At 40.3% G+C, this 27717-nt stretch overlaps 1 protein-coding gene across 1 annotated transcript in view; it reads left to right on the top strand.

Annotated features, from left to right (window-relative positions):
* The window catches only part of SORL1 (sortilin related receptor 1), a 217857-nt gene that overhangs the window by 39985 nt on the left and 150155 nt on the right, over nt 1-27717 (top strand). Inside the window, exons 3-6 of the mRNA XM_043991946.1 lie at nt 11412-11537; nt 23117-23278; nt 24713-24780; nt 27105-27285. Coding sequence (XP_043847881.1) covers nt 11412-11537; nt 23117-23278; nt 24713-24780; nt 27105-27285 — 537 coding nt within the window. The remainder of the gene's footprint in view (nt 1-11411; nt 11538-23116; nt 23279-24712; nt 24781-27104; nt 27286-27717) is intronic.

The following is a 27717-nucleotide window of genomic DNA, read 5'->3' as shown; positions in this document are numbered from 1 at the left end:
AAAGAAGTCAAGTGCTGAGGAACCATAGTCAGAATCACATAGGATTAAACAGCTATCACTATAAAAGAGAAGAAAGCTTGTCATAGGATATTCCAAAAGACAAAAGATAGGACTTACAGCCAATAATAATTGACCCAGTGAAAGTGAGTATATTTTTAAAGGGGGTGGGAATAGATTTTTAATGAAATAGACTTCCAAGTATTCCTGGTAAAAAATACTAGAGCTAAGTAAATACGAATATAGGGGTCAAGAAAAATATAAAAAGGTAAGTGCCAGTGAACAGTACAAAGGGACTTTATGAAGATGAAGTGTTGACATTCTCATGGGGCAGAATGTTATGAATGTCCCCTCAGAACCCTAATGTCATGAAGGTTCATAGAGGGAGTCAGATAAGATACAGGGTCTAGGATTAATTTATGATAATATTTAAAGAAGAATGGAAAGGAAGGGGGATGAGGATACTAGAGGAAAAAAGGAGAGGAATAAGGGGTACTAATTATTTCACATAATTCAAGGGAGCAAGTTTATAAAAATGAGGATGTGTTGGAGGGAGCTCCATATGAATATCTGGTCAAAGGAGCTTAGGAACATGTCTTCTCCCCGACAAGCACAGGAGTTTTATGTAAAAATACATTCAACTCAACCGAGAAACTGGAGGCAACAGGGAGAGGAGAAAGGGGGGAATAATAGAAAGGGTATTTTCCGGCAGAGATTAGCCATAAACAAAATAAACCCTAAATTCAGAGAGTTTAGTTGACCAAATATCTAGTCAGTTAATATTTACTGAAGAAGTGCCTTCTTTGTGTCAGGCACTGTGTTCATTCAGCCCTGGGGATACAAAAAAAGGCCAGACAGTTCCTGCCCTCCAGGAACTCACATTCTAATGGGAGAGACAACAAAGCAAACAAAAATGTACAAACAAACGATATATAGGAAACATAGGAAATAATTAACCTAGGGAAGGTACTAGAATTAGGAAGAATTGGGAAGCCTTGCTGTAAAAAATGGGATTTTAGTTGGAACTTAAAGGAAGCCAGGGAAATAAGGGAGAATGTTCTAGGCCTGGGGGAGAGCCTGAGAAAATACCTGGAGCTGAGAGATAGAGTGTCTTGTTCATGGAATGGATCTAAGAGTAGGTGGTGAGGAGTTAGGTGTAAGAAGACTGGAAAGGTAGGATTGGAACTGGGTTATGAAGGGCTTTAAATGCCAAACAGAGCATTTTGTACTTGATCCTGGAAGCAATAAGGAGCCCCTGGAATTTATTGAGTAGGGGGTGTGTGTGAGACATGATTGGACTTGTCCTTTAGGAAAATCTCATTAGTAGCTGAATGGATATGGATTAGAATGGGGCAGCTAGGTGGTGCAGTGGATAAAGCACTGGCCCTGGATTCCCCCTGGATTCAGGAGGACCTCAGTTCAAATCCCGCCTCAGACACTTGACACTTACTAGCTGTGTGACCCTGGGCAAGATTAACCCTCATTGCCCTGAAAAATAAAAATAAAAAGAAGGGGGCAGATTAGAATTGAGGCAGGCAGACCCACCAGCAGGTTGCTGCAGTAACCGAGTTGTGAGATGCTGAGGGCCTGTTCCAGGGTGGTGGCAGAGGAGAGAAGGGGCGTATTTGAGAGATTGTTGCAAGGCTGAAATCAGCAGGCTTTGGTAGCAGTTTGGATATGGTGAGTTGAGAGATAATGAGGAATCCAAGGGTGACTATTAGATTGTGAACCTGAGGGATTGGGAGAATGGTGTTGCCCTTTACAGTAATAGAGAAGGTAGGAGGCAGGGAGGGTTTAGGGATAAAAATAATGAGTTCTGTTTTGGACATTTTGAGTTGAAGATGTCTACTGGACATCCAGTTTGAGATGTCTTGAGAGCATTTGGAGATGTGAGATTGGAGGTCAGCAGAGAGAGTGGGATAGGAAAGGTAGATTTGAGAATTATCAGCATAGAGATGGCAATGAAATCAGTGGGAGCTGATGAGATCACCAAGTGAAGTGATACAGAGGGAGAAGAGAAAAGATCCCAGGACAGAAACCATGAAGGGCATCTACAGTTAGAGGACATGATCTGGATTAGGATCCAGCAAAGGAAATTGGGAAGGAGCAGTCTGATAAATAGGAGGAAAACTGGGAGAGAATGATATCCTGAAAATCCAGAGAGAAGAGAGTATCATGGAAGAGAGGGTGATCAGCAGTGTCAAAGACTGCACAGAGGTTTAAAAGACTGAATATTGGGGCGGCTAGGTGGCACAGTGGATAAAGCACCGGCCCTGGAGTCAGGAGTACCTGAGTTCAAATCCAGTCTCAGACACTTAACACTTACCAGTTGTGTGACCCTGGGCAAGTCACTTAACCCCAATTGCCTCAAAAAAAAAAAAAAAGAATGAATATTGGAGGTGAAAAAGGAAAAAAAAATCTGTGATTGGGGTTTGGGTGAGGGGAAGAGAAGATGGGTAAGGGAGTAGAAGTTGATTAGTGTGGAACACAGAGCTATTTCCCTGCCTTCTAGAGTTAGCTGGGAGCAAAGGGGGCGGGGGGGGGGCGCGGAGAGTACAAAAGAATAAGATGGGAAGGAAATGTATAAATAATGATCATAACTGTGAGTGGGATGAATTCACTCATAAAATAAAAGAAGATGGCAAAATGGATTAGAAAGTAGACTCTTGCAATATGCTGTTTACAGGAAGCACACTTGAAACATCAGATTTACCCACATTTAAAATAAGGAACTTGAGTAAAATCTCTTTTGCTTTAGCTGAACTTAAAAAAAGCAGGAGTAGGAATCATGATCTTAGGCAAGGCTGTAGCAAGAATGGACTTGATTAAGAGATAAATGGTAATTACATTTTGCTGAAAGATACCATATACAATGAATTAATTTCAATTCTTAATGTGTATGCACTGAATGACATAGCATCTAACTACTGAAAAGAAAAGCTAAATGAGTCACCAAGAGAAATGTAGAGCCAGAAGTATAATAGTGGTGGAAATCAGTGTACCACTTCTAGTGGTAGACAGATCTTGAAAAACAAAAACAAAAAACAAGAAAGAAGTTAAGGACTTGAATAGAATTTTAGAAAAGTTAGATATGATTGCTCTCTCGGAATTTTATCCAGTGGCAATAGAAAGGCGTGTATACACACATCATTCTCACTTGTGCATATCATCTTTACAAAAATTGACTATTTAGGGCATTACAATCTTACAAACTAATGCAGAAAATCAGTTATAGTAAATATATTATTTACTTGCCACAATGCAATAAAATTATATTTAATAAAGAGCCATCGAAAAAGGATTAAAATCAGCTAGAACTAATTTAATCCTGAAGTATTGGCACATCAAAGAAGAAATCATATAAATGATAAATAATCTTATTAAAGATCAGAAGGATGAGACAAAAATACCAAAGTTTTGGTAATACAACCAAAGTAGTCCTTAGGAGAAAATTCATATCCCTAAAGACTTTTATCAACAAAAAGAGAGAAAAGAGATCAATGAATTGGGAATACAACAAGAGAAAAAATAAAACCTAGAAAACTTAAAAAATTTTAAAAAACATTATTAAATACTAAAGTAGAAATTTTGAAAGTTAGAGAAGAGATTAATACAATTGAAAATTTAAAAATGAGTTACTAAATGGAGACATTAGCTAATTTTAATTAAAAAAAGAAAGTCAAATTACACTATCAAAAATGAAAAAAGGAGAAATCACAACAAAGAAAGAAATAAAGAATATCATTAGCAACTATTTTCCCAGCTATATGCCAGAAAACCCTAGCAACTTAAAAGAAATGGATGATTATTTTTAAAAGATATAAAATACCCAGATTGACAGAACAAGAAATAGAGTGGTTAAATAACTTAATCTCAAAAAAATAAATTGAATAAAACATATGTTAACTCCTAAAAGAATAATTCCCAGGACCACTCAAATGATAACACTTTTTACAGAAATAAAGATAGATCTAAATAATTGGAAAATATTTCTTGCTCATGGATGGGCTGTGTGTATAATAAAAATGACAGTAAATTAATTTGCTTAATCTATACCATACCAATCAAATTACAAAGGGTTGTTTGATAGAGCTCCAAATCCCTTCCTCCCAAACCAAAATTCATGTGGGGGCACAAGAGGTCAAGAATCTCAACGGAAATAATAGTGAAAATAAAAGTGAGAAATAAGAGAATCAAGTAGTTCCAGATCTCAAAATTTCTACAAAGCAATAATCTTCAAAATGACTTTGTAGTAGTCAATATAGCTATCATTCCAGAGTACCAGTGATGAAGCATGCTACCCACCTCCTTTCAAAGGTAATAGACTTAGGGTATAGAATGACCTATGTTATGGACGACCAATGTGAGGATTTGTTATAATTTACACTGCATATTCTTGCAAGGTTTTTTTTTTCCCTTTTTTTCAAATGGTGGGGGAAGCTGTGGGCAGGAGAGCAGATGGATTTTTGTTCATTGAAAAAAAATAAAAAAGAAAGTACTATTGAATTTATTATGTGCTTTTTTGAAAAGCAGTATGGGGGCAGCTAGGTGGCACAGTGGATAGAGCACCAGCCCTGGATTCAGGAGGACCTGAGTTCAAATCCGGCCTCAGACACTTAACACTTACTAGCTGTGTGACCCTGGGCAAGTCACTTAACCCCAATTGCTTCACAAAAAAGAAAAGAAAAGAAAAGCAGTATGAAATGTAGATCCAAAGTTTCATATACAATAATTTTCTGTTCAGTTTATCTGGAAATGCTCCTTTTTGGTGTTAATTTTTTAAAAATGCATTATGATTTAGAGCCAGGAGCTGGTGGTGTGCTATAAGTTAGCAAGCTTTTCTTTCACAGTGACCTGAAAGAAAAGTTTATTAATTCTCTACAGCAATTATAGGGGAGGTTAAAAAGAATCCAAAGAGTTGATTTCTAAATGTTGGAGAAGGGTAGTGTGATGCTTATAGTTTGCCAACAGATTATTCTGGAAGCCAAAGACCTGTAAATTTAACTTTTATCTCTTGGAAAAATACTGGTAACAATCATCACCTCCCCATTGAATTTCTGGGTACCTTAACAGAATAAACTTGGTGTTGGGTAACACATGAACTTTTTATTCATAAAGAACAAGACCTATCTGAGATTTCCTTCTGTGACAAGTGTATTAAGCTGAAACAGTGGATGTTATTTTTCTTGATGCTAAAATGAGGGTTTTGATTCCGTTTCATGTGACAGATCATATGACTAAAGAAAATCTAGGCTGTTTCATGTGGTAGTTCTTGTTACAAAATTGGCCAAAGGACCACACACCAATTGTATCGTGTCTAGGTGTAAGTGTCAGTCAGGAAGAAAAAATGGGTTACATCCAGCAGTAGTTAAATTCAAGAAACATTTTTAGGAGACTTCTCTGTGTGAAATTCTATATGCTGTCTTAACAAAAGATGCAGCAGTAATAACTGGGGGTGGTATAAGGCAGCTGGAGAAGTTCTTCAGGAAGCCAGTGCTGCACGGGAGTTGGGCTGTCTTCATTGATACTATTGATTTCCTACATTCTCTAAAGGCCTTTTAAAAAAGTCTCATTGTTTTTTACTTCTTTGCTGCATTGAACACTGTCGGTTATGTCCTCTTGTACTTGGTTGTTGAAAAGCCCTGTGTGGATGCAGTTGTGGTGGTGGTGGTGGTGGTAATGATGTTAGGACCTTCCAGCCCAATAGTTTTATGATTCTCTAAGTCTGAAAGATACAATGTTTTGTAAGTAGTCAGATCTCCCTATTATTATTATTTGACAGAGGACACTTTAAGGGAAGCTCTAGGGATCATAGATTTATATTTAGATCCAGATGGGTTATATATCACCCACCTAGGTGAACTCTTTCATTTACAGATAAAGAAGCTGAGGCCCAGAGAGGGTAAGTAACTTGACTGTCTTTGTCACATATAGTAGATGGGGATTTGAACTTGACTCCAAGGACAGAACTCTGTCCACTCTAAATAAGTAAGTGAAAGTAACTTTCCCTTTCTGAAAGACTAAAGTTTTCCCTTACATTTTCTTGTTGAGACATAAAACAGTAGGCAATAGGCCATTTCTCTGAAATCATTCAGTATCTGGAGAATGTGAATTGGGGTAAAGGGAATGAGAAAAGATTTGAGTTCCTCTATGTTCTTTTGCCCCCAAATAGAACAACTATTCTGCTTTCTGAGAATTTGTAGTGTTTCTCTGTAAAATTTCACAATTTAGAAAAAACTTCAGTTTCTGTTGTTGCATCCCCCTACTTCCTTTTCTGTAGTTGGAAAGCATCCCATGGTTTTATGAAGTCTATTCCTGTTACTTTAGATTCGAACCCCATTAGTACAGATGCTTTTGTTGTGATTGGATTAACCTCTGTGCCTAATAGATAATAGTGGCTGTCGATGATGGTTGACTGACCCATTCACCCAGCCCCCAAGACCCTTATGGCCTTCCCTTTTTTGTTTACTCCTCAGTGGCCTTTAGAAGCCTGTCTATTTCCAAAACAAGTGATTTTTTGGATTGGTTATATATGTGTTGAATTTGTCTAAGTCACTGCCTTTATTACCCCCTTGGACTTTTCATAGCTAGGAAGGTATAGTTAGGGTTAGAATGGTGTGCAGTAATGACTGCTTCCCTCACACCATCCCCATCCAGGTCTGTATATCTTTTGGGGTCAGTAGCAAATTGACAAAAGTGTAAGCCACCAATGGAGCATCTGAAGGCACTCCTCAGTGGTTTTTAGGAGCCTGACTTGTGTTGTACTCATTGGCAAACATGTTGCTTTCTCCCAGTGAAACATTGGAAGACACTTACTTTGAATATCTCTTTTGTTCCTGTTACACCCCTCTTTGTATCATACCCATCGGTGATCATGTTGCTTTCTCTGCCACCCCTACTCCCCACCCCCTTTGAAGTCAAAGACTATCATTTAAAAATTTTATATCCTTGGCCTTTATCATAGTAGGCCCTCAATAGATTCTTGTTGAATTGAATAGACTTGAATGTCAGTTACAATTCCCAATTCTTCTTGTGGAATTAGAAGAGTATTTCATTTGTGTTTTAAATTAAAAAAAAATTTTATTTATTGTAACAAGGAAAAAAACATGTAGCAGTATTTCTCTCCTCTCTTCTCTCCTCTCTTCTCCCTCTCCTCTCTCTTCTCCTCCTTCCTTTCCTCTCCCTCTTCTCTCTCTTTCCTCTTGTCTTTCTGTTGAGGGTGGCTGGAAAAGTCTAAGAGTAGGGCTTCCCAGAAGGAAGGAAATGAACAGTATATTATAGATCTTTGGTGTGGTAGATTGGACACATTTTTAGTCCTTCCAGGCAAATTCCATAGACTTCTGGATATAATTTGTTAAGGGCTAAAATTCTAGCTAGTCTGTCTAAAATATTTAATGAGTGGTCGCCAATAAATTATAAGCTTTAGCAAGAGTTAGACTTTTAAGCATTTATTAAGGAGAATAAGAATTTGGTAAAGAGAGAGAGAAAGGTCTAGATTCCTATCTATTAAAGGGAGAGCGCATTTCTAGCTCCCTTCTCCGCCAGAGTCCAGAGGAAAGAGCGCGAGACTGAGCGCCAGTCTCTTCCTTCCTCCTCCCACTAGCCCGCGTCACTTCCTGACTCCTGGTCTTGCCCTCAAAGACCTTCCCTTCATGGGCAGAACTCCTCTACAGTAAGTATCCAGCAGGTGGCGTTATTCCAATCGTTACAGTCCCCCCTGTTGTTCCTCAAGAAACAAAATGTTTCCTTGACGGAACAGTAAAAACAATATGATAACTATTGCTAACTAATAATATGTGAACAACAATATAGAAAAGGAAGAGAGGAAAGTTTTGTCCAGAGGGGCAATTTTTTTTTTGTCCTCATGAACCGACGCTTTGACATTAGTCTTGCAAAGGGAGGGCCTCTGCAGAGAATACATGTTATAGATGGTGTATATTATAACAGAAAGAGAAAAAAACCAACAAAAAGAACAAATCAAAACTGTTCATTTAAAGTCTCTGAAAGTCTTTTCTCAGATGTCCTCTAGGTGTAGTCGTGGAATGGAAGTCTTTTCAGGGGTTGATGTGTGGATGCTGGTAATCAGCCAGGAAAATTTCCTACAAAATTGAGCTTAACACAACTTTAAAATAGCTTTGTCAATAATCAAATCAAACAATGAAAGTTCTCAAAAACATGTCTAAGGGAATTCAGAATCTTAGTTGTTATACATGAAACATATAATAAAACAAAAATTGAACCATTCTTTAAAATTATAATATTACTATAGTCCCCCCCTTATGGAGGGTAATTGAGAAGACAATTGCTGCGATATTAATTATTAAAAATAATTTTTTATCTTTGTTTCATCACTTTTTGCATCATCTGCCTAATTATCCTCATGCCATTATGAGAAATTAAAAAATCTAATATAATTGGTAACAGGTGTCAAGGCCAAATTCAACACTGTATTTATCATGACACCTGAGATAATTATGGGGGTTACCATAAAAGAACAGAGAAATGATGGGATATGAGCATTCCCACACTTGAGCAATATGTACTGCCCATACAGTATGCCAGGCTTAAAATAGGTGGATGGAATATATGTCCATGCCACCAAACATATTGGAAGAAACTGAGTCAGACTTAATCAGATGCATGGGATTGAGATGTCCATGGCATCAGGCATATAGGAGGGAGCATAGAAGCCAGGTGTAGAAGTGAGATGGGTGGGATGAATACTTCCAGCCATCTGTACAATATTGTGGGGAAAAAGAGAATAAAATATTAAACCAAGAGAATCCAACCTCAACATTTGTCAAAAGCCGTTCCCTCGGCCATACCTTGACTTCATGCATGTCTCCCCTCATGTGACAGTTCAGTGTCTGCTCTTGCATGTATTCCTCTTGTGATTGGATGGCATCTTGGCCAACTGGCATCTGATAACTCAGAATAAAGGCAATTAATGTCTTAAATGATAAGTTCCCATAATCCAAGTCTCATATGGATTTAAAATTGAGGATAATAAATGATTGCAAAAAATGTGAATACATCTTGACTCAAAATATAATATATAATTATGCAACAATTTCAAATAATACCCTTTTTTTTACTTAGTATACAATTACTTTTGTGAAAAATCAGAACATACTTAAATACAAGTTAAAGCACAACAGAATCTCAAAGAACTTTTTTTTTTGAAAAAAGAAAACTTTTACAAATGTTCCCCTCTTTTTTTTTTTTTTGGGAATATGCTTATCAAAAATAATACTTCTAGAATCAATTTACACTTGCCATGGCAACCAATTTGCCAGGGAAATGCTTTAAAGAGTTTGATCAAATAATCAGTTGAGAAAAAATAACAAAAACAAACAACTCAGAATATGGGAGCACAATACTCCTAGAATTAACATTGTATTATGAAATCAAAACCATGTTTCAAAATTAGATAGATGAATGAATAGAAGAAGATACACGTGGAACAATAAAAGACAATGAAATTCAAACTAGGGAAATCTAAATGAATATGAACTTAATATCAATAAGAGTATTATAAAATATAAACTGGACCACATGACTATAAAAAGCTTTTACAAATATTCTCTTTGTTTTAGAAACTAAGTATAAAACACAATCTCAAATGCATGAAAATCTCTACGAAAATAAACCCATACCATTAATTTCAAAATGTATGTGTAATAGCATAGAAATCCTATGTAACCTCTGAACTGACATTATTACTCTGAGTGAATTCAGAACACTTTTGATTCCGATATCTAAAATCCCCAATACTCATATCAATACCTTGCTGCTGACTTCTACATTTCTGTAAAATATATACCCTTCCATGGCAAAAGAAGCAGAGTCTTGAACTATGTTGATTGTCATTCTTATTCAGCTTAAGTTTTTCTTCTTTAACCCCTCTATATTGTCTGTCGGGCTTTTCACCATACAAATGCTTTATAAGATTACTAATTAAAGACAAAAGCAGGTTAGCAAAATTATGAACAAAACGAGCATATCTGGAATTTAAAGGGTTTTCTAAAATTGTCTCAGAAGCACAGCCAGGCTGGGGAAGGGGTGAGCCTGAAGCTGCAAATGCAGTTAGAGAAAGTTGAGCATGCGCATTAGATCTTTGGACTTCCCGGGCCAGGGAAGCAATGGGCTTGGCCATGGGAGGAGTAGAGGGTGGGGTTTGGAGAGGAGGGGAGGGACCAGAGCAATTAGAATCAGACTTGATTTTGAACTCAGGCCTGGATTCCTCTTCCCCCACTTTGCCTCCAGGTGCTAGGGGATTAAAAGCTTCTAGAGGGTGGGTCATTGCCTCCAGGCATGCAAAATTAGAGCAACAATTAGTGTTAGAACTGGGAAAAGCTGCGGGAATCTCTTCAGGTTTCTCTGAAAAAGCATGGTTGGGAGAGGGAGAGATATTTCCTTGTGTGAGTAAGTTGCTGGCTCTTTTAACAAAAATAAAAAGAAAAATAGAAAATCCACAAAAACAAAGCATTAACATGATCTTATCTCCCATTTGTCTGGTTAAACAGACCAAAATCAAAAATAGGATAATTAGGGAGTTTAAAAGGTCCATTCGAAAAAATTCAAAGGAAAAACACAGCCAGTACACCAGTACTTAGCAGTTAAAGGGAGAGGGAGGGGAAATTTCTTACCCAACCAGCAGATCAGAAGAAGACTGAGGGTTAGCTTTCCTCTTCGTGGTCAGCCATCTGTTAAGGGCTAAAATTCTAGCTAGTCTGTCTAAAATATTTAATGAGTGGTCGCCAATAAATTATAAGCTTTAGCAAGAGTTAGACTTTTAAGCATTTATTAAGGAGAATAAGAATTTGGTAAAGAGAGAGAGAAAGGTCTAGATTCCTATCTATTAAAGGGAGAGCGCATTTCTAGCTCCCTTCTCCGCCAGAGTCCAGAGGAAAGAGCGCGAGACTGAGCGCCAGTCTCTTCCTTCCTCCTCCCACTAGCCCGCGTCACTTCCTGACTCCTGGTCTTGCCCTCAAAGACCTTCCCTTCATGGGCAGAACTCCTCTACAGTAAGTATCCAGCAGGTGGCGTTATTCCAATCGTTACAAATTTGAATCCCTTAAACCTAGTTATGAGCATAAGGTGGCTATCATGGCTTGAGTCATTTTGGCTCCCTTCTCAAGTAAGTTTCATTGTCCTTGGGTAACCATTCCTCCATCCTGGACAGCCTCTATCGAACCCAAGTCATCTGCCCCTATGCCTGGGAACAGTCAAAGAGATGGGCTATTTCTTTCCTTGTTAACATTATCAGATGACATCTTTAATTTCTTTATGTGATTGAGGTATAATTGGTACCAGATTCAAAACCTGCAGTGGAACAGTTTGAACCTGGAGCTAGGAGGGAGATATTCCTCTGTCTGATCTCTTTTAATTCTTTCTCTCCTTCCACCTTCCAGGTTTATGTGTCTTACGATTATGGGAAATCATTCCAGAAAATATCAGAGAAATTCAACTTTGGTGTGGGAAACAACAGTGAAGCAGTCATTGCCCAATTCTACCATAGCCCAGCTGACAACAAACGGGTAAGGAAGTAGCGGCCACATAGTATTGCTTTAATGGATGCTTTTTAGGGAAGAAAGAACTCTCTGTTGCTACAGGAAAACAAATGTATTGAAACATTTTGGGGGTAGGTGGTGAGGCCATGGTCCTTCTCAGACTCTTCTGATTTTTGCTTATGGAGGGAAATATTTATTATGAGGGGACCCTATTTGTGATGCTGGCCCACAGTATGGTGATGCCACAGCACTACGCAGAATTTCTAATGTAAAAAGAGCCCACAGAAAATCCTCCACTTCACTGATTACCTTCTGGGGTGGTAATAATTCTAATAGTGATCCTCTTATTTGTGATTGTAGACCACATTTCTCTAGGGCCCCAAGGTTTACAAAGTGTTTTTTATGTATGCAACTGTGTATCTGAAGGGGCATTGAAAAAGTGGTGAATAGAATGGGTCAGCACTCAGTGAGTCAGTTACAGTCTTCTCGGACTGTCATTTTTTATTCAGAGCCACTTTTGATTTTGCTCTATTCACTGCAGTGACCCGTTCCTCATGGACTAGCCCCAGGCCCTGTTCTTGGCATGGAGAGAAAACTCAGACCGGCAGATATTGTATATTGTAGACCAGGCCATTGCTTTTGTTTTTTTCTCTCCTCCTATTTTCTCATTTGGCTATCCTAAGGGCTTTTGCTTTTGAGGCCAAATGGGGCTGATTTTATTTAAAATATAAATGACTTTGATTAACCAGTTTTCAATTGTGTTTTTATTGTGAACAGTTTCTTTACCAGATTAAAAAAAAAAAGAAACTGTGGAATATGGATGCTTATTAGACCATACTATCTCTTTTGTTTTTGGTGCTGTTGTTTTTCTTTTCTGAGGTTTTTCCTTCTTGCTCTGATTCTTCTTGTATAACATGACTAATACAGAAATATGTTTAATGTTATATATCAGATTACCTGGTGTCTAGGGGAGGGGGCAGGGAGGGGAGGGAAGGGAGGGAAAAAAATTTGAAATTGGAAATCTTATCTAAACAAAGGTTGAAAACAAATAAATAAATTTAAAAGAAGAAAAAATAAAGATGCAGTTACATTAAAAATATATACACATATATACATATATGTGTGTATACATGTATGTGTGAGTGTGTGTATTCCTTAAGTGTTGTTCAGAGCCTTCTACACCCTGGTACCACTGTCTAGTCTGAACTCATGCTTCTGTATTGGAGCATGGAGAGCCTGCTCCAGCTATGCCGGACTTCTCACCATTTCCTTTCTTATCTTGCTCTCTTCCATCCCCATCCTTTATTATAGTGCCCCATGACTAGCTAGAATAAAGTGTTCCTTCCCCCTCCCACCAACTTTAACTATTGAAGTCACTTCCTTAAATATCTGATTCAGGTGCCATCTCCTCCATTAAGCCTTCTTGGACTCTGACACCCCCCCTACACACACACACATTGATTTCTCCATCTTCCAGTTTCTCATGGCACTTTTCTTGGGTCCCTCCTTTGCACTTATCACATTTCCCCTTGTATCATATGTATTTATATAGGAAGCAGAGAAGGAAGGAAACAAGCATTTATTTTATTTTGTTTTATTTATTTTTTTGTGGGGCAATGAGGGTTAAGTGACTTGGCCAGGGTCACACAGCTAGTAAATGTCAAGTGTCTGAGGCCAGGTTTGAACTCAGGTCCTCCTGAAGCCAGGGCCGACACTTTATCCACTGCGCCCTGAAACAAGCATTTATTAAGCATTTCCTATGCATCAGGAACTTTGCTAAGTCCTGGGCGGGGTACAAAGTCAAGCAAAAAGGTTAGTCCCTGCCTTCAAAGACCTGTCAAGTCGGGTTATGGGAGAGAGGGATGAGGATACCTGGCTGGAGGCATGGCTTTGACAGCCAGAGAGTGAATGCAGACCTGAATGGGTCATTCCACAAGAGTGGAAGCTCTAGGAGGAACTTGTCAATTGGAGAAGGGAGCCAGGCTTTGCAGAAGGCTTTGCCTCAGTGACTGGACCATGAGGAGGGCAGCCTGTTCCAGGGCAGGGAGGCCCCAGGCTCTGAGGGAACTTCGCGGGTGAGCCATCTGTAGAGAGGTTTTGAAGTCCAGAGAGAGCCAGGAACAGGACTGGGAAGGGAGCAGTTACGGGCATTGCTTCTCCTCTTAGATTGTTAAGTCCCTTGAGGGTATGTCCTATGGCCTCTCTCATCTCTGTATCCCCAGCACCCAGCCCAGTGCCTTGTACAGAGTTAGCACTTCAGGGTTGGTTGTATTGGATCTAGCTTGGAGGGAGGGCTTGGTGAGGTGGCTTTTAGCCCCAGTAGTACTGGGGAGAGGCTGGTAGTTCCAAGTCCTACAGACCACTGGAGCTCCCTGTTAGTGTTTCAGCATACCCCGTGGACTTACTGCTTTGTATGGGACTATAGGAGCAGGCCACATCTCTGCCTTCCTTACCTCTTTGGGTTGGAGAACCTTTCCATGATGTATTTCTATATAACAGATATTTGGAAATTTTTTCTGTTTTTCTGAGATGGAAGGGCAAGGAATAGGCTTGGAGGGGATACAGTGAAGGGGCAGGGGTTAGTTAGGGAGGGAAATGGTGTGTGTGTGTGTGTGTGTGTGTGTGTGTGTGTGTGTGTAAGGACAAAGATTTTAGAGATCAAGAGGAATATAGGAGGGACAAAATTTAGGTGTTGCAAGTAGGATGGGAAGGGAATTCCTCAGGGTCATAGATTTAGAGTTGCAAAGGACTTCAGAGGCCCCTTTAGTGCGACCTCCTTATGAACCAGGCCCAGAGATGTTAAGTGACTTGTCGGGGGTCACATAGCTAGTAATTAGCAGAACCAGGTCCTGTGACTTCAAGTTCAGCACTTTTCCCACCACTCCACATTGCTCCTGTGTTAATATTGACGGAAAGTCCTGCTTAGAGAAGAGCAAATGCATGTTCACTACACTGGCTCCATTCATCCTCCCCATGTTTCTCTTGCTCGGGTCTGAGCAGCTTCATAACTGGTGGGGATTCAGAGACTGGGCATGAAATAGCTTGGCATCCGTAGAACGTACTGTCCCCGGGGCCCTGTGCAGCAGTCTAGGAGGAAACATTGCCAAGAGGGAGTTTCTGCTTCCTTGGTGGTAGCTGTCTGTGCTCTCACTCCTTGAACTCCCCTCCCCCCACCCGGAAGGAAATGGTAGTGACTCTTATTATGTTCGTTATGTTGTTGTCACCCAGGGAAGTCACATTGTTCGACCAGACCTGATACTTCCTGAGAAAAACCACAGTTTCTGAAGAAGTGGCTTCTTGTCAGTCGGGTCATCAGAGAGAACCTTATTGTCAGGAGGGCCATTGGGACAATCCTGTTGTGTTCCTCTCCATCCCTGCCCCTGACATTTTGATTCTGGTTTAATGTGAATATGGAGGACCAGCTTGATGAGAAAGAAGGAGAAATTTAGAATTGTAAAATATTAAACATATGAAGGGGTATATTTGGAAAAAGTGGGAGGCCATAGCTGATGCCTTGATAATGATGGTGGTCTTGGTGAGGGGTTTATATGAAGGCTTCAGGTCTTTTTTAGTTCCATCTACATCGTTATTTCCTCATTCTCATGAGTCCCTAACTCAGTTTGGATGGTCCTGCAATTGCAACAGCTGCTGAATAAGACCAACTCTGCTAGCTATTCACTGAGTTTACTGTGTGACCAGCATTGGAAGAGGAAGGGGGAGAATTATATAGCTCCTGCTATGTACTGAACACTGTGCCAAGTGTTATACCTCATTTGATCCTTACAACAACCTGGTGAAGTAGGTTCTGTTATCATCCCCATTTTACATATGAGGCAACTGAGGCAAACAGAGCTTAAGTGATTTGGCCAGGGTCTCATAGCTACCAAGTGTTTGAGCCTGAATTTGGACTCAGGTCTTCCTGACTCATAGCCCATGTTATATCCACTGTGCCACTTAGATGCCTCAGCTAGGTGGTACAGCAGTTAGGAAGTAGGATATTATACTAAGATAAAGAATACATGAGGGGCAGCTAGGTGTTGCAGTGGATAGAGCACCGGCCCTGGATTCAGGACCACCTGAGTTCAGACCAGGCCTCAGACACTTAACACTTACTAGCTGTGTGACCCTGGGCAAGTCACTTGACCCCAATTGCCTCCCCCCCCCCCAAAAAAAAGGAATACATGGAAAGTATAATCCATGTTCTCTGTCCTCAGGAAGCTTGTAGTCTAGATGGAGAGATAAGACATATAACACCTGAAACCATTGAATGGCAATAGGACAGGAGTGAGAAAATATTATAGGCCCCCCAAAATGTCATTGAAGTTTGAAGAAGGAGATCAGTGTGGGCTGGAGGGATTTTTCTCTCTTTTTAAAAATATTTTTTTTTCTTGGTAGTATTTTATTTTATTTTCTAATTACATGTAAAGATTGTTTTCAACATTCATTTTTGTAAGATTTTGAGTTCTAAATTTTTCTCCTTCCCTCCCTTTCCTCCCCTCTTTCCAATATGGCAAGCAATCAGATATAGGTTATATATACAATCATGTTATACATATTTTTATATTAGTCATGCTGTAAAAGAAGAACATAAGGGGAAAACCATGAGAAAGAAAAAATAACAACAACAGAATCAAAATAGTATACTATGATCTGCATTCAGATCCCACAGTTCTTTTTCTGGAGATGGAGAGCATTTTTCATCATAAGTCTTGTGGAATTGCCTTGGATCATTGTATTGTTGAGAAGAGCTAAGTCTTTCTCAGTTGGTTGTAGCACAGAGATGCTGTTACTGTGTACGGTGTTCTCCTGGTTCTGCTCATTTCCCTCAGCATCAGTTCATTTAAGTCTTTCCAGGAGAAAGGATTTTTCATCAGAAATGGGACCAGCTGGAGCTTTGAGAAGTGGAATAGAAATAGATTAATCAATAAAGATTTATTAGGTAGGTGGGTGGATAAAGTGTGAGCCTAGAGGCAGGAAAATCTAAGTTCAAATCCAGCCTCAGACACTTACTGTTTGACCTCAGTTTCCTGATCTGTAAAATGGGAGTAATGATACTTCCAACCTCCCAGGGTTGCTGTGAGGCTCAAATGAGATCATAATGATAATGGGCTTAGCACAGTGCTTTGTGAATTTTATTTATTTATTTTTAATTAAGCACTTACTTTGTGCCAGGAACTGTGCTAAGTACTGGAAAAAGGGAGAATGTTCTGCTTGAAGGAAGGATAGAGGACAGCATAAGCAAAGATGGGAATCCTATTGGTGCCTTTTTTTTTTTTGCGGGGCAATGAGGATTAAGTGACTTGCCCAGTGTCACACAGCTAGTAAGTGTCAAGTATCTGAGGCTGGATTTGAACTCAGGTCTTCCTGAATCCAGGACCAGTGCTTTATCCATTGCACCACCTAGCTGTCCCCTCTACTGGTGCCTTTTTTCGGGAGGGGTTGTGAGAGTTACCCATAAGGAGTAAGAGAAGCCTGGACAAAAGGTAGGGTGGGATGAAATGACTGAACAACCCATCTTAGAAATCTCGACTTTATCCTGGAGGAACCGGCGGGGGGGGTGGGAGGGGACACCTCACAGTTTTCAGGCAAGTTGACTGGCGTGGGGACACCAACTACATTTTTTAAAGGACAGTCCCAATAAAATTGTATAAATACACAGATCAAAAAGAGATTGGGAAGGGGACACAAAGAAAAAGTGTGGGTTTTTTTTGTTTTGTTTTTCAGAATTAATATTTTTACCAAAACATACACGGTTTGGAATTTTAAAGCTGTGCTTGGAGTTTTATTTATTGGTTTATTTCCTATTTGATTTTCTATTGAGTTCTTGCTAGGTTTACAATAAACAAGTTATTTAGGAGGGGATTGTAGGAAGGTTGGTCTGATGGCAGTGCGCAAAATCGTTTGCAGAAGAGATGATTGGAGAAGAGTTCTTCTTACCATTTTTTGTGGCCTGGACTCCATTGGTAGTGAAGGCCATGAACCCTTTCTCAGAATTATTTTCTTATTAAATTGCGTAATTGAAGGAAATGGTAAATTTCAGCTTTGAAAATGAATTTTCCCATCCAAATTCATGGACCACCTGAAATTCATCCATGGATGTCCATGGACCCCAAGTTAAGAACCCCTGGATTAGAGTTATTGCCATAATTCAAGCATGACCTGGTGAATGAGGAGCCTGGACCAACCTTGGTGAATCTAAAGGCATTGAATTGTACAGGACAACCCTAAATCTTTTCTTCTGATATCCAGGTAACCTATGAAGGAGGGAGACACCTAACAGAAGTGAAGCTTTGGTAGTTAATGGCCACTATTGCTCCAGTGTTTCCAGAATAGTAGCACATATTTTGCATCCTTCTCAGACTACTTCCTGAGATATTTTTATGCTAAATAACTAGAGGGAAGGCCCCATCTAAGCCAGTCAATAATGGTTTTCAGTGGTGGTTAGTATATTGTATTAATACGGGGAGGCAATAGTTGAGAAAGTTGAAGTTGAAAAAGCCTTGAACTTACCGTCACAGTCATTCAGTTAGTCAAAAAGCATTTATTAAGTACCTGATATGTGCCAGGCACCATACCCTGTTTGGGTTTCAGCTTCCTCATGTGAAAAATTAAAAGGGATCAGACTAGATGATGTCTAATGTTCCCTCTAGTGCTAGATATGATTCTATGATCTTATGATTGACAGCTCATCCAGGAAATGGCATTGGTGTAGAGAAGACTCAGTATCCTCCATGGATAGATTTAAGTGCCCTGTTGTTGTTGTTTGTCCTTTATTCTTTTTTTTTTTTAGTGAGGCAATTGGGGTTAAGTGACTTGCCCAGGGTCACACAGCTAGTAAGTGTCATGTGTCTGAGGCCAGTTTTGAACTCAGGTCCTCCTGACTCCAGGGCCGGTGCTCTATCCACTGCACCACCTAGCTGCCCCTGTCCTTTATTCTTGAAGAAGACCATGGCATTGGGGAGGATGTCATCACTTGCAGTGAATTGGATTTACGTGAGGGAGGGCTGTGCAAAGTCATCAGCCTCACTCTCTCCTCCAGGGCCATCTGGGTCCAGTGGCAAGATTGACATCAGGATGGCTGGAGATGGCCCCAGATTTGGTTAAGTGCCCCATTACTATTTTGGGGAACCGAAATTTTCTGTTTGTAGCTTTGGACTAGGACTAGGGTGTTAACATTGAGGTTGGAAAGGAAGGGACATGTTCAGATCTGGCCTCAGACACTTGACACTAGCTAGCTGTGTGACCCTGGGCAGGTTGCTTAACCCCAATTGCCTCATCAAAAAAGAAAAGAAAAGAAAAGAAGAGAAGAGAAGAGAAGAGAAGAGAAGAGAAGAGAAGAGAAGAGAAGAGAAGAGAAGAGAAGAGAAGAGAAGAGAAGAGAAAAGAAGAAAGAGAAGAGAAGAGAAGAGGAAAGGAAAGGAAAGGAAAAGGAAAAGGAAAAGGAAAAGGAAAAGGAAAAGGAAAAGGAAAAGGAAAAGAAAAAGGAAAGGACACATAAGAGACATGTTAAAATCATTAACAAAAATTTGAAAAGAAGAAATGTTAGGACTTAATTGCTGATGGAGTGTGAGAAGTTGAGTCTAAAATATCTCTACCATTTTAAGCCAGAAACACTTAAAGAATGATAATTCCATCCATGGAAATAGGGAGGTTGGAAAGTGGAGTAGAAGGTGATGAGTTTAGTTTTTGAAGTGTTGGAATTGGCTACCTGCAGAACCAGTTACAGGGTTTCATTCCTGTAGGGGTTGTTTCCCAGGATGGTGGCTTCAACAGTCTGGACTGGAGAAACAGTTGTGGGTGAGATAAGGGCAGGGCTTGGGTGCGAGGTCAGGACTGGAGATAGAGATAGGGGACTTGTAGAACCATCCATATCCTCATAGAAATGAGAATGACTGTGTTTTCCAAGGGAGACCATAGGGGTGAACCTCGGGGAATATTTGCAACTTAGGATAGGAGCAGGAAGACAAGTCAACCAAAAAAGAAGACAAAGAATGAGTGTGGCCGGATTAAGTAGATGGGAGTAATCTAATTAGTGCAGTATCATGGATGCCAAAGTCGAAGAGTTTTGAGAAGAATGGTTCCAGAGTAGAAGATTCGGGTGATGAAAATATTGGAAAATAAAACCTCTAAACCATATTAAAATAATTGAGAGTAAATTGAAGAGGAGAAGGTTGGGGTAATGTAACTAGGTCTTGTGAGTTCATGAAGTATGAGGAGGTTGGTGGGTTTTGCATAATAAATACATTTATATAACACTTTACAATATATAGTAACTGTTCTCAGAGCAACCTGCTGAGGTTGGTAGTGGTATGATTCACCCCTGTTTTGTGAATGAGTAAACAGGTGCAAAATTAAGTGATTTTCCAGTGGTCACAAGGCTAAGAAAGTAGTCTCACAAATCCAGGAGAGGGAAGTTGGGGATCACCCTCCAGAGAAATCCTTAAGAGGAACTCCCTCCCACCTGCAACACTTCATTCTGTCTGGGATGGTTTGAGTCCAGCCCATTTGGAGGCAGGGGAGGGAGTAAGTGAGCCCTCCAGAACTTTTGCCTGCCAAGACTTGGGATGAGTCTTTTGTTCTCATCATTTGTGTAGCACTGCATTTGAGTGGAAATTTGCTTTGAGAATGTTTTTTTTTTTACATCTACTCTTTTCAGTACAGTAATAAACATCAGTTTCTTTGAGCTCAACTCTGTGTGGATAGTGTCTAGGTACAGAAGATACAAAAGAAAGAGATATCGTTTCTGCCCTTAGGAAGCTTATGTTTTAGCAGGAAAGCTAAGTGCAAATTAACATGATGTCTCCTGAGTCTGTTAGTGTCAAGGAGCCTAGGAACAAATAATGGATAGATGGATGGAGGAATGAATTTTTAAAAAGCATTTTAAAGCACTTGCTATATGCAAAGTATTGTATAAGCACTTGGGATAGAAATAGAAAAATGGGAGATGGTTCCTTCTCTCCAGGGGCTCACATTCTGATGGGGGGAGACAATCCCTATAGGAGGTTTCCATTCCCTCAAGTCAGATGGAAAGATTTCCTGGTCCTTTGGGGGGCAATGGCAAAGGAGATGGTAATAGATTTTTTTGCGGGGCAAATGAGGGTTAAGTGACTTGCCCAGGGTCACACAGCTAGTAAGTGTCAAGTGTCTGAGGCCGGATTTGAACTCAGGTCCTCCTGAATCCAGGGCCGGTGCTTTACCCACTGCTCCACCTAGCTGTCCCCCGGTAATGATTAAAAATTTTTTTTTTCCCTCCACAGCACATTATTTTTGTCTGTTTCTGATTTTTGAACCATTCAGCAGTGCCAAGGACTTTGGTGTTGGGAACTTTATTTTCTGTTTCCTGTAGCTGTGGTTGTTGAGGAATTGGGTGCTGTAGCCCCTGCAGAACCAATTGCAAGGTCTCATTTCCATAGGGTTTGTTCCCCAGAATGATGGCTTCAGAGAGCTAGGTGCAAGATGAAGACTTGGTAGTCTGATGTTCCTGAGGCTCTTGGGCTTACATGTCCATTTGTGGCATATGGTTAGAGGTTGGTGGTAGCTAGGAATGTGGGATCCTTTTCCATAGGGATTGTTTTCCACAATGATACAGGCTAGGCTCAAAGCAGGGCAGATGGGCTGGGCATAGGGGCTCTTATGTTCCAGGAGCTCTTGGTTTCACACACGTAGGCTTTCTCCATCTGGACTTGAGGGAAGGTGGTGACTGAGATGTTGGCATTCTAACCTGGCACATGCTGCCTCCCTTTGTTCCCTCAAGGTACCCTTGGTGCTTCAGCTAGGTTGGCATGCCTAGTGGAGCCTGTTAAGGGAAGTTGATTAGAGAAGGTTTTCTTCCATTCACTTTCCTTCTTTTATTTCTGTGACCAGATCCTGCTGATTTTGACGTGTTAGTCCTCTGCTGAGCTTCCTGGCCAGCCCTGGAACAGGCCCTTATTCTCCCTTCCCACAAAGGACCTCTATAGGCAGGCAGTTGCTAGTCAGCCAAGCTATTGTTCAAACTCAGTCACCCTTGTACAGCCAAAATAAGGTGTGTCCTGTTTCCACAGGAGCCACTCCTCTAGATACTGCCAAGTGGCTTCAACGGCTGTTCCTTTCCCTAGCAAAGTAGCTCAGTTGCCTTGTGCAAGGAGAAAAAGCCACTCTTCAGGGCAGGTGAAACTCTGCTGGGCAGGACATGGGTAAGGTTTGGCCTCAGTGCAGGGACTGGAATTCTTTTCCAACTTGTCCCTTTCCTGCCCACTCTCAATTCAGCCTCTCAGGAGTACAGGTAAATCATAATAAGCTCAAAGAATCAATGAATTGCAGATTTAGACCTGGAAGAGACTTTAGAGGTCATTCAGTCCAATCCCTTTATTTACTGATAAAGAAACTAAGGCACATAGGGGTTTCAGTGCCTAGGGTCACAGTGGTAGTAAATGGAAGACCTAGTTCCTTTGTCTCCAAACCCACTGATCTTCGTGCTGTACTGCTCTGATTCCTTGGTCTTTTGGTTGCTGGTGGCCTTTGAAAAGAATGAACCGTTAGCCACTGGCCAAGTCATCTCCACATTTGCTCTGAGAACAGGAATCAAATCAGCATGACTTCACTCACCATCCCTGAGTCTTCCCAGACTAAAACTACTCACTCTGGTCAGTACTGCCCTAAATATGTCATTTTTCCTTGATTAGAAAATGTAAGTTGCTTGAGGGCAAGGACTGTTTAGTTTCTTGTATTTATATCTCCATCATTTATCACACTACCTGGCAATTGAAAGAGTTTAATAAATCATTTTTCATTTCTTCCTTCCTTCCTTCCTTCATCCATTCATTTATAGACAATAAGAGGACTTCAATTCTTGGAAAGGGTGGTCAACAATGAAAGATAAGAAAAATTAGGAGACCATTTTGATGGAAGTCATTAATGCTTTGGTTAAATAGGACTAATATGCCAGATATACTAATCTGTCCTTTCTGTTGCCTAATTCAGCCATTTTCTAGTCTTTCTTTCTTTCTTTCTTTCTTTCTTTCTTTCTTTCTTTCTTTCTTTCTTTCTTTCTTTCTTTCTTTCTTTCTTCTTTCTTTCTCCCTTCCTTCCTCTTTAAAAAATGAGCATATTTTGTTTTTAACCACACCTTTATTGGCTCTTTAAAAAATTGCTTTCACTTCCCAATGATTCTACCCTCCCCCACAAAAGAACACTCTCTTATAACAAAGAAATACAATTAAACAAGACAAATGGGCATATTGACCATATGCAACAATGCATGCAACGTTCTTTGCCAAGAGGTGGGAGACATAATTGCCAAGACATACTTGTCAAGAGGTGGGAGATGCTTTACCATTTGTCCTTTGGAATGATGACTGGTCCTTATATCAGTCAGTGTTCTAAAGGCTTTCAGCATTGCTTTCCATTATGATACTGTCATTGTATGAATTATTCTCTTGGTTCTATCTATTTGCATCTCTTCATTGACGTGCTTAGATGGGAAGAGGGCCCTGCTCCCTATGGTTCTGTAGGCCCCTCACTCCTCCCTGGTTTTCATCTTACCCTAGTGCTCTCACATTGTGTAGTTAGGGGTTTGACTGGTTAATTGCCGACTTGTTGTCATTGTGTACCTCTGTCTTCTCTAGTACGTCTTTGTGGATGCCTATGCCCAGTACCTCTGGATTACTTTTGACTTCTGCAGCACCGTCCAGGGCTTCTCCATCCCATTTCGGGCAGCTGACCTCCTCCTACATACCAAGGCCCCCAACCTTCTCTTGGGCTTTGATAGATCTCACCCCAATAAGCAGGTAAGTGAATCCGCTCCCACTCATCCACCCACCTGCTGCCTTGGGAGGACCCTTAATAGCCACAGGGAAGGGCTTCATTAGTTGCCTTCTTGCTGTCCTCTGTCCTTTCACTAACCCTTTTCCCTCCTCTAGGCTTGGCATTTGTAAGCACAATATCATTTACTGTTGTTAAGTAAAAATACATCCCTTGGCAATCTCCTCCCTCCTTCTGGCCAAGGATTGCTACCCAACACTTGGCAGCCTCTTACTTTTTAACCTTTTGCTCTTCTCGACAGATATTTTGTTGTTGAATGGGGGAGGGGTGTAAACTGAGGCCCTGGAAGCCATCATGACAGAGAAAGCAGGAACCTGGACTCTACAGACTGTTTTTACATTTCTGACTCTCTGTGGTACATTTACCCAAAATTTATATCAGAATAACATCAACTGTTTACTCCTATGGGGAAATGTTTTTCTTTTCTAATTGTGGAGGGAAGAGAGCATGAGAAGAACAGCAAGGGGATCAGTTTCAGGCCTGGCATTAAGTAGGACAAGGATACAGGCCTGGCATAAACATCAGCCTGGGCCCTGGGTTGGCTTGGTAATGATTGTGCCAACTAAATGTGGGTCATTTTCTTTTTCCTTGTAGCCTATTTAACCAAAAATAACACCTACTTACTTTGGCAAGGTTTTAGGTCACTCATAGGAAAAGGCTTGGCGTGAGTAGGAGGGAGAAGAGACAGAGTGGACCAAGTGTGGGGTTACATCAGTTTCTCAGTTATCTTCATTGTTGTTTCTGGTCTTACTCTTTTAACATCCTGTTGCCAGGGGCACATTAAATGACCTTCAGAGGAGGCTTCCAGGTTGGGGCTTTTAAATTTTAGGTGGTTGGTTTAGCCATCATCTCTCTGGCTAGACCCAACAAGTCCATTTGTCATGCTTAGGTTCCCCATGTGTGCTGATGATTCTATTGGAATATTTATAGTTCTGTCCTTCACTGATATTCACTCTTCTCCCTCAAGCCCACCTCGGTCACTAAAACTCACTCAGAAATTTACAAGAACACTATTTCTGAGGGAGGAAGACCTAGGAGTAACTTTCCGTCCATATTCCACCAACTGAGACACAGTCTTAAAGGAAGTGTCCTTTTTGAAAAAAACAGAACAGCATCATTCTTGGGAAAAAAAGAAATGGACCCAGTCATTTTTTTTTCCTCCAAAAAATTGTCTGAGAGTTTGATAACTTCAGAGAAGACAGGGTAATAGATTTATCTGTTCTTCCCTGTCCTTATATGCTTTCTGAGAACTTGTGTTGGCGCCACCGATCTGTTGTTATGGGCTCTGGCCTTGTGTTTCCCAAGACGGGTTTTCACAGCAGGAGCTGGACGGTGATTTAGTTGTCAGCACCCCAGAGTACTTAGCACTCTTTCATCACTTTTATATTATTGATTTGCAGCTCTGGAAATCAGATGATTTTGGCCAGACCTGGGTCATGATTCAAGAACATGTGAAATCATTTGCTTGGTAAGTTGTGCCGTCTTAAGAATTAGGGACTAACTTTTTTTTTAATCTTCTCTCCAATTTGATTCCCCTTTTTATGTGAACATGATTGGTTCAATCTGAAATTGAGAGTCATGGGGAAAAAATCAAACTAAACCCTACAAAGTATGAATCAGAACCCCACGTGGAATAGAGTTAGCTTAATATGAATGATGACTGATTATGAGAGGAAATCAGATCTTTGGGATTTCTCAATCCGTTAGAAAACCAGGAGGATCTTGGAGTTACTGAAATTTTTATGCTTTCTGAAGACCTTTTTTTAGAAGCGGTCTTTCAGAAATGTCACATTTTGCTGTATACAAAATGTTAAGCTTTGTCTCTACTGATGTTTGCTATAAATATTTTAAATTAGAATGTTAGGAGAACCTTTGACATATTTACTCTGTTAGAAGAACCTTTGACATATTTACTCAGAAGGGATTATAGAAATATAAGGCATGATATCTATTAGAGATGCATCTAAAATGGTTTCTTAGGTAAGCAGGGTCTTTAAATATCAGAACAATTTTACTCTCTCCCCACCACATAATACTGAGGAGCCTTATACTAATTTGCATAACCACCAACGGAAATACTCTAATCAGTACTTCTAATTGTGGAGGAGAGCAGATTGTACCCAACACCCACGCACACATGTACAGGCACACACACATTCTCTCACACATGCAAGCACAGTATCAGATAATGAAGAACCATTTTCTTCCAGGTCTTATCTAAAATAACAGTTTTCTTCCTTTGCTCTAGTTAGGAATTTATTGGGGACTTGTTTTAATTGCAAGACAGAAGTAGAACTGTCCCCAGTTGTAACATCATTCTCTTTGTAAATTATGCTACCCTTGAAATGGGGACTCTGAAGCTTTTACTTGATTTTTGAAATGGTATTTTGAGGGAGTTTCACTGGACTCCTCATCACTCAAAAAGCCACTGGTAAACACCTCTATGTTTTATGGAAACATACAAAGGGAAAGATAAGCCCTTGTCTTTGGTCACTGCTGTGTTTTCTTTCCAAGCCTTCCAGGCTATTTGTGCTTAGAGAAGATTGGCTCATTGGGAACATTGGACTGGATCACTCCTGATTTTTGAAAGGTCACTAAGAAGAGAGGTGTCTTCCATAGACATTTCTTCATTTTTCTCCCTTTTCCTGCCAGGCTTCATATCACCCAGCCATCAGTGTGTGTTAGGAATTGAGTTAGTGATTAGATTTGTCTTGTGGTCAGCCACTTCTTTGTATCTGATGTAGGATGGCAGAAATCCTCATGCCATCTTTTGTGCCAACCCCGAACTAAACACGGTGTACTCTTATTGAACAGGGCAAAAAAAAAAAATCACCGGACAAAGAATCAGGAGACTGAGGCTCTGGTTCTAGCTCTTGTCAGTAACTAACAATGGGATTTGGATTCCTCTGGGCTTTCTTTGGCTTCTTCGTCTGTCAAATGAGGGTGTTGGACTAAATAATGGAAGAAGAATCAGACTTGTTCTGCTTGGACCTAAGGGTTGGAATCAGGAGCCATGGGTGGAATTTACAGAGAGGAAGTTGTAGGCTTAATGTGAAGGAATACATCTGGACAACTGGAGCTTTCCCAAAGCTCAATAGTCTGCTTCTGTGGGAGGGAAGAGAGGTCTGCTTGCAAAGGCTGGATGACCGTTTGTCAAGCATGTGGTCAAGGGGAAAATCGTGTAGGCATGGGCTGGACTGGATGCACTCGGAGGTCTCTTCTACTGAGATTCTGTGATTCTGTTATCTCTAAAATGAAATAGTGTTAAAATTCAAATGCTCTCACCTCAGAAATCTACAAAGTGAGGCCATTTTTGTACTTGGCCCTTAGCACAGTGCCTGACTAATAGTAGATGCTTAATAAAGACTTGTTTCCTTTTATTTGGGCAGGTATTTCTGAGTACCTTCTGTGCAAGTATGGCACTATGTTAAGCATTCTGGGGGAGATGATTATAATAATAACTAGTATTTATATATCACTTTAAGGTTTTTAAAGCTCTTTTATAAACATCTCATTTTATCCTTACAACAATTTGGGAGGTAGATATTATTATCCCATTTTACAGATGGGATATTTGACAAAGAAAGGTAAAATGATTTGCCTGAGGGTCACATAGCTAGTAAGTGTTTGATGTGGGATTTTAACTCAGGTCTTCCTGACTCCAGGTCCAGCACTCTATCTGCTGTACCCCTGATGATCCTATGATTTTCTGAACAAGTCAGTGGCATGCCTATAATGAAGGCATCCCATGCATATGAACATGAGAGTAACCATTTTTTTTCCTTCCCACAGGGGAATTGATCCATATGACAAACCCAATACCATCTACATTGAACGTCATGAGCCCACAGGCTTCTCCACTGTCTTTCGAAGTACAGACTTCTTCCAGTCCAGGGAAAACCAGGAAGTGATCTTGGAGGAAGTCAAGGACTTTCAGCTCCGTGACAAATACCTATTTGCCACGAAGGTGGTGGTAAGTAGGGGGGGAGACTGAGTCTGTTAATGCCAGAAGCTTAAAGCCGATTAAAATAAAGTAAATGAGCTGAGTTGAAGCAGGAAGGACTTTAAGAAGACGTGTTGATGGTCATCTTGCCCGTAGAGATTGTTGGATCCTGAGACTCATCTCCAAAGGATTATTTGCAGTCTTTGTTCACAGAAAGGTTTAGGAAGAAAGATTGCTCCAGAGGGCTTAAATGTTCTCTTGCTTCGGGGCTGGAGAACCCTCTCTAACCTGTCTTTCAGAGCATGGCATTTGATTGAATTTCCTTGTGAAATAAGGACAGCTTTACAAATACAAATTCACATGAGCAGCTAAGAAACTTTAGTAAGGCAAGGCAGTGTGATGTAGAGTATTGGGGGAAAAAAGACAAGGCTTTGAGGGAGCAGAGATCCGGGTTCAAATTCT

This window comes from Dromiciops gliroides, chromosome 3, assembly GCF_019393635.1.
Source record: "Dromiciops gliroides isolate mDroGli1 chromosome 3, mDroGli1.pri, whole genome shotgun sequence".
Classification (NCBI taxonomy): domain Eukaryota; kingdom Metazoa; phylum Chordata; class Mammalia; order Microbiotheria; family Microbiotheriidae; genus Dromiciops; species Dromiciops gliroides.
The sequence above is the reverse complement of the archived record's forward strand: the minus strand, read 5'-3'. Positions and strand labels throughout refer to the sequence as shown.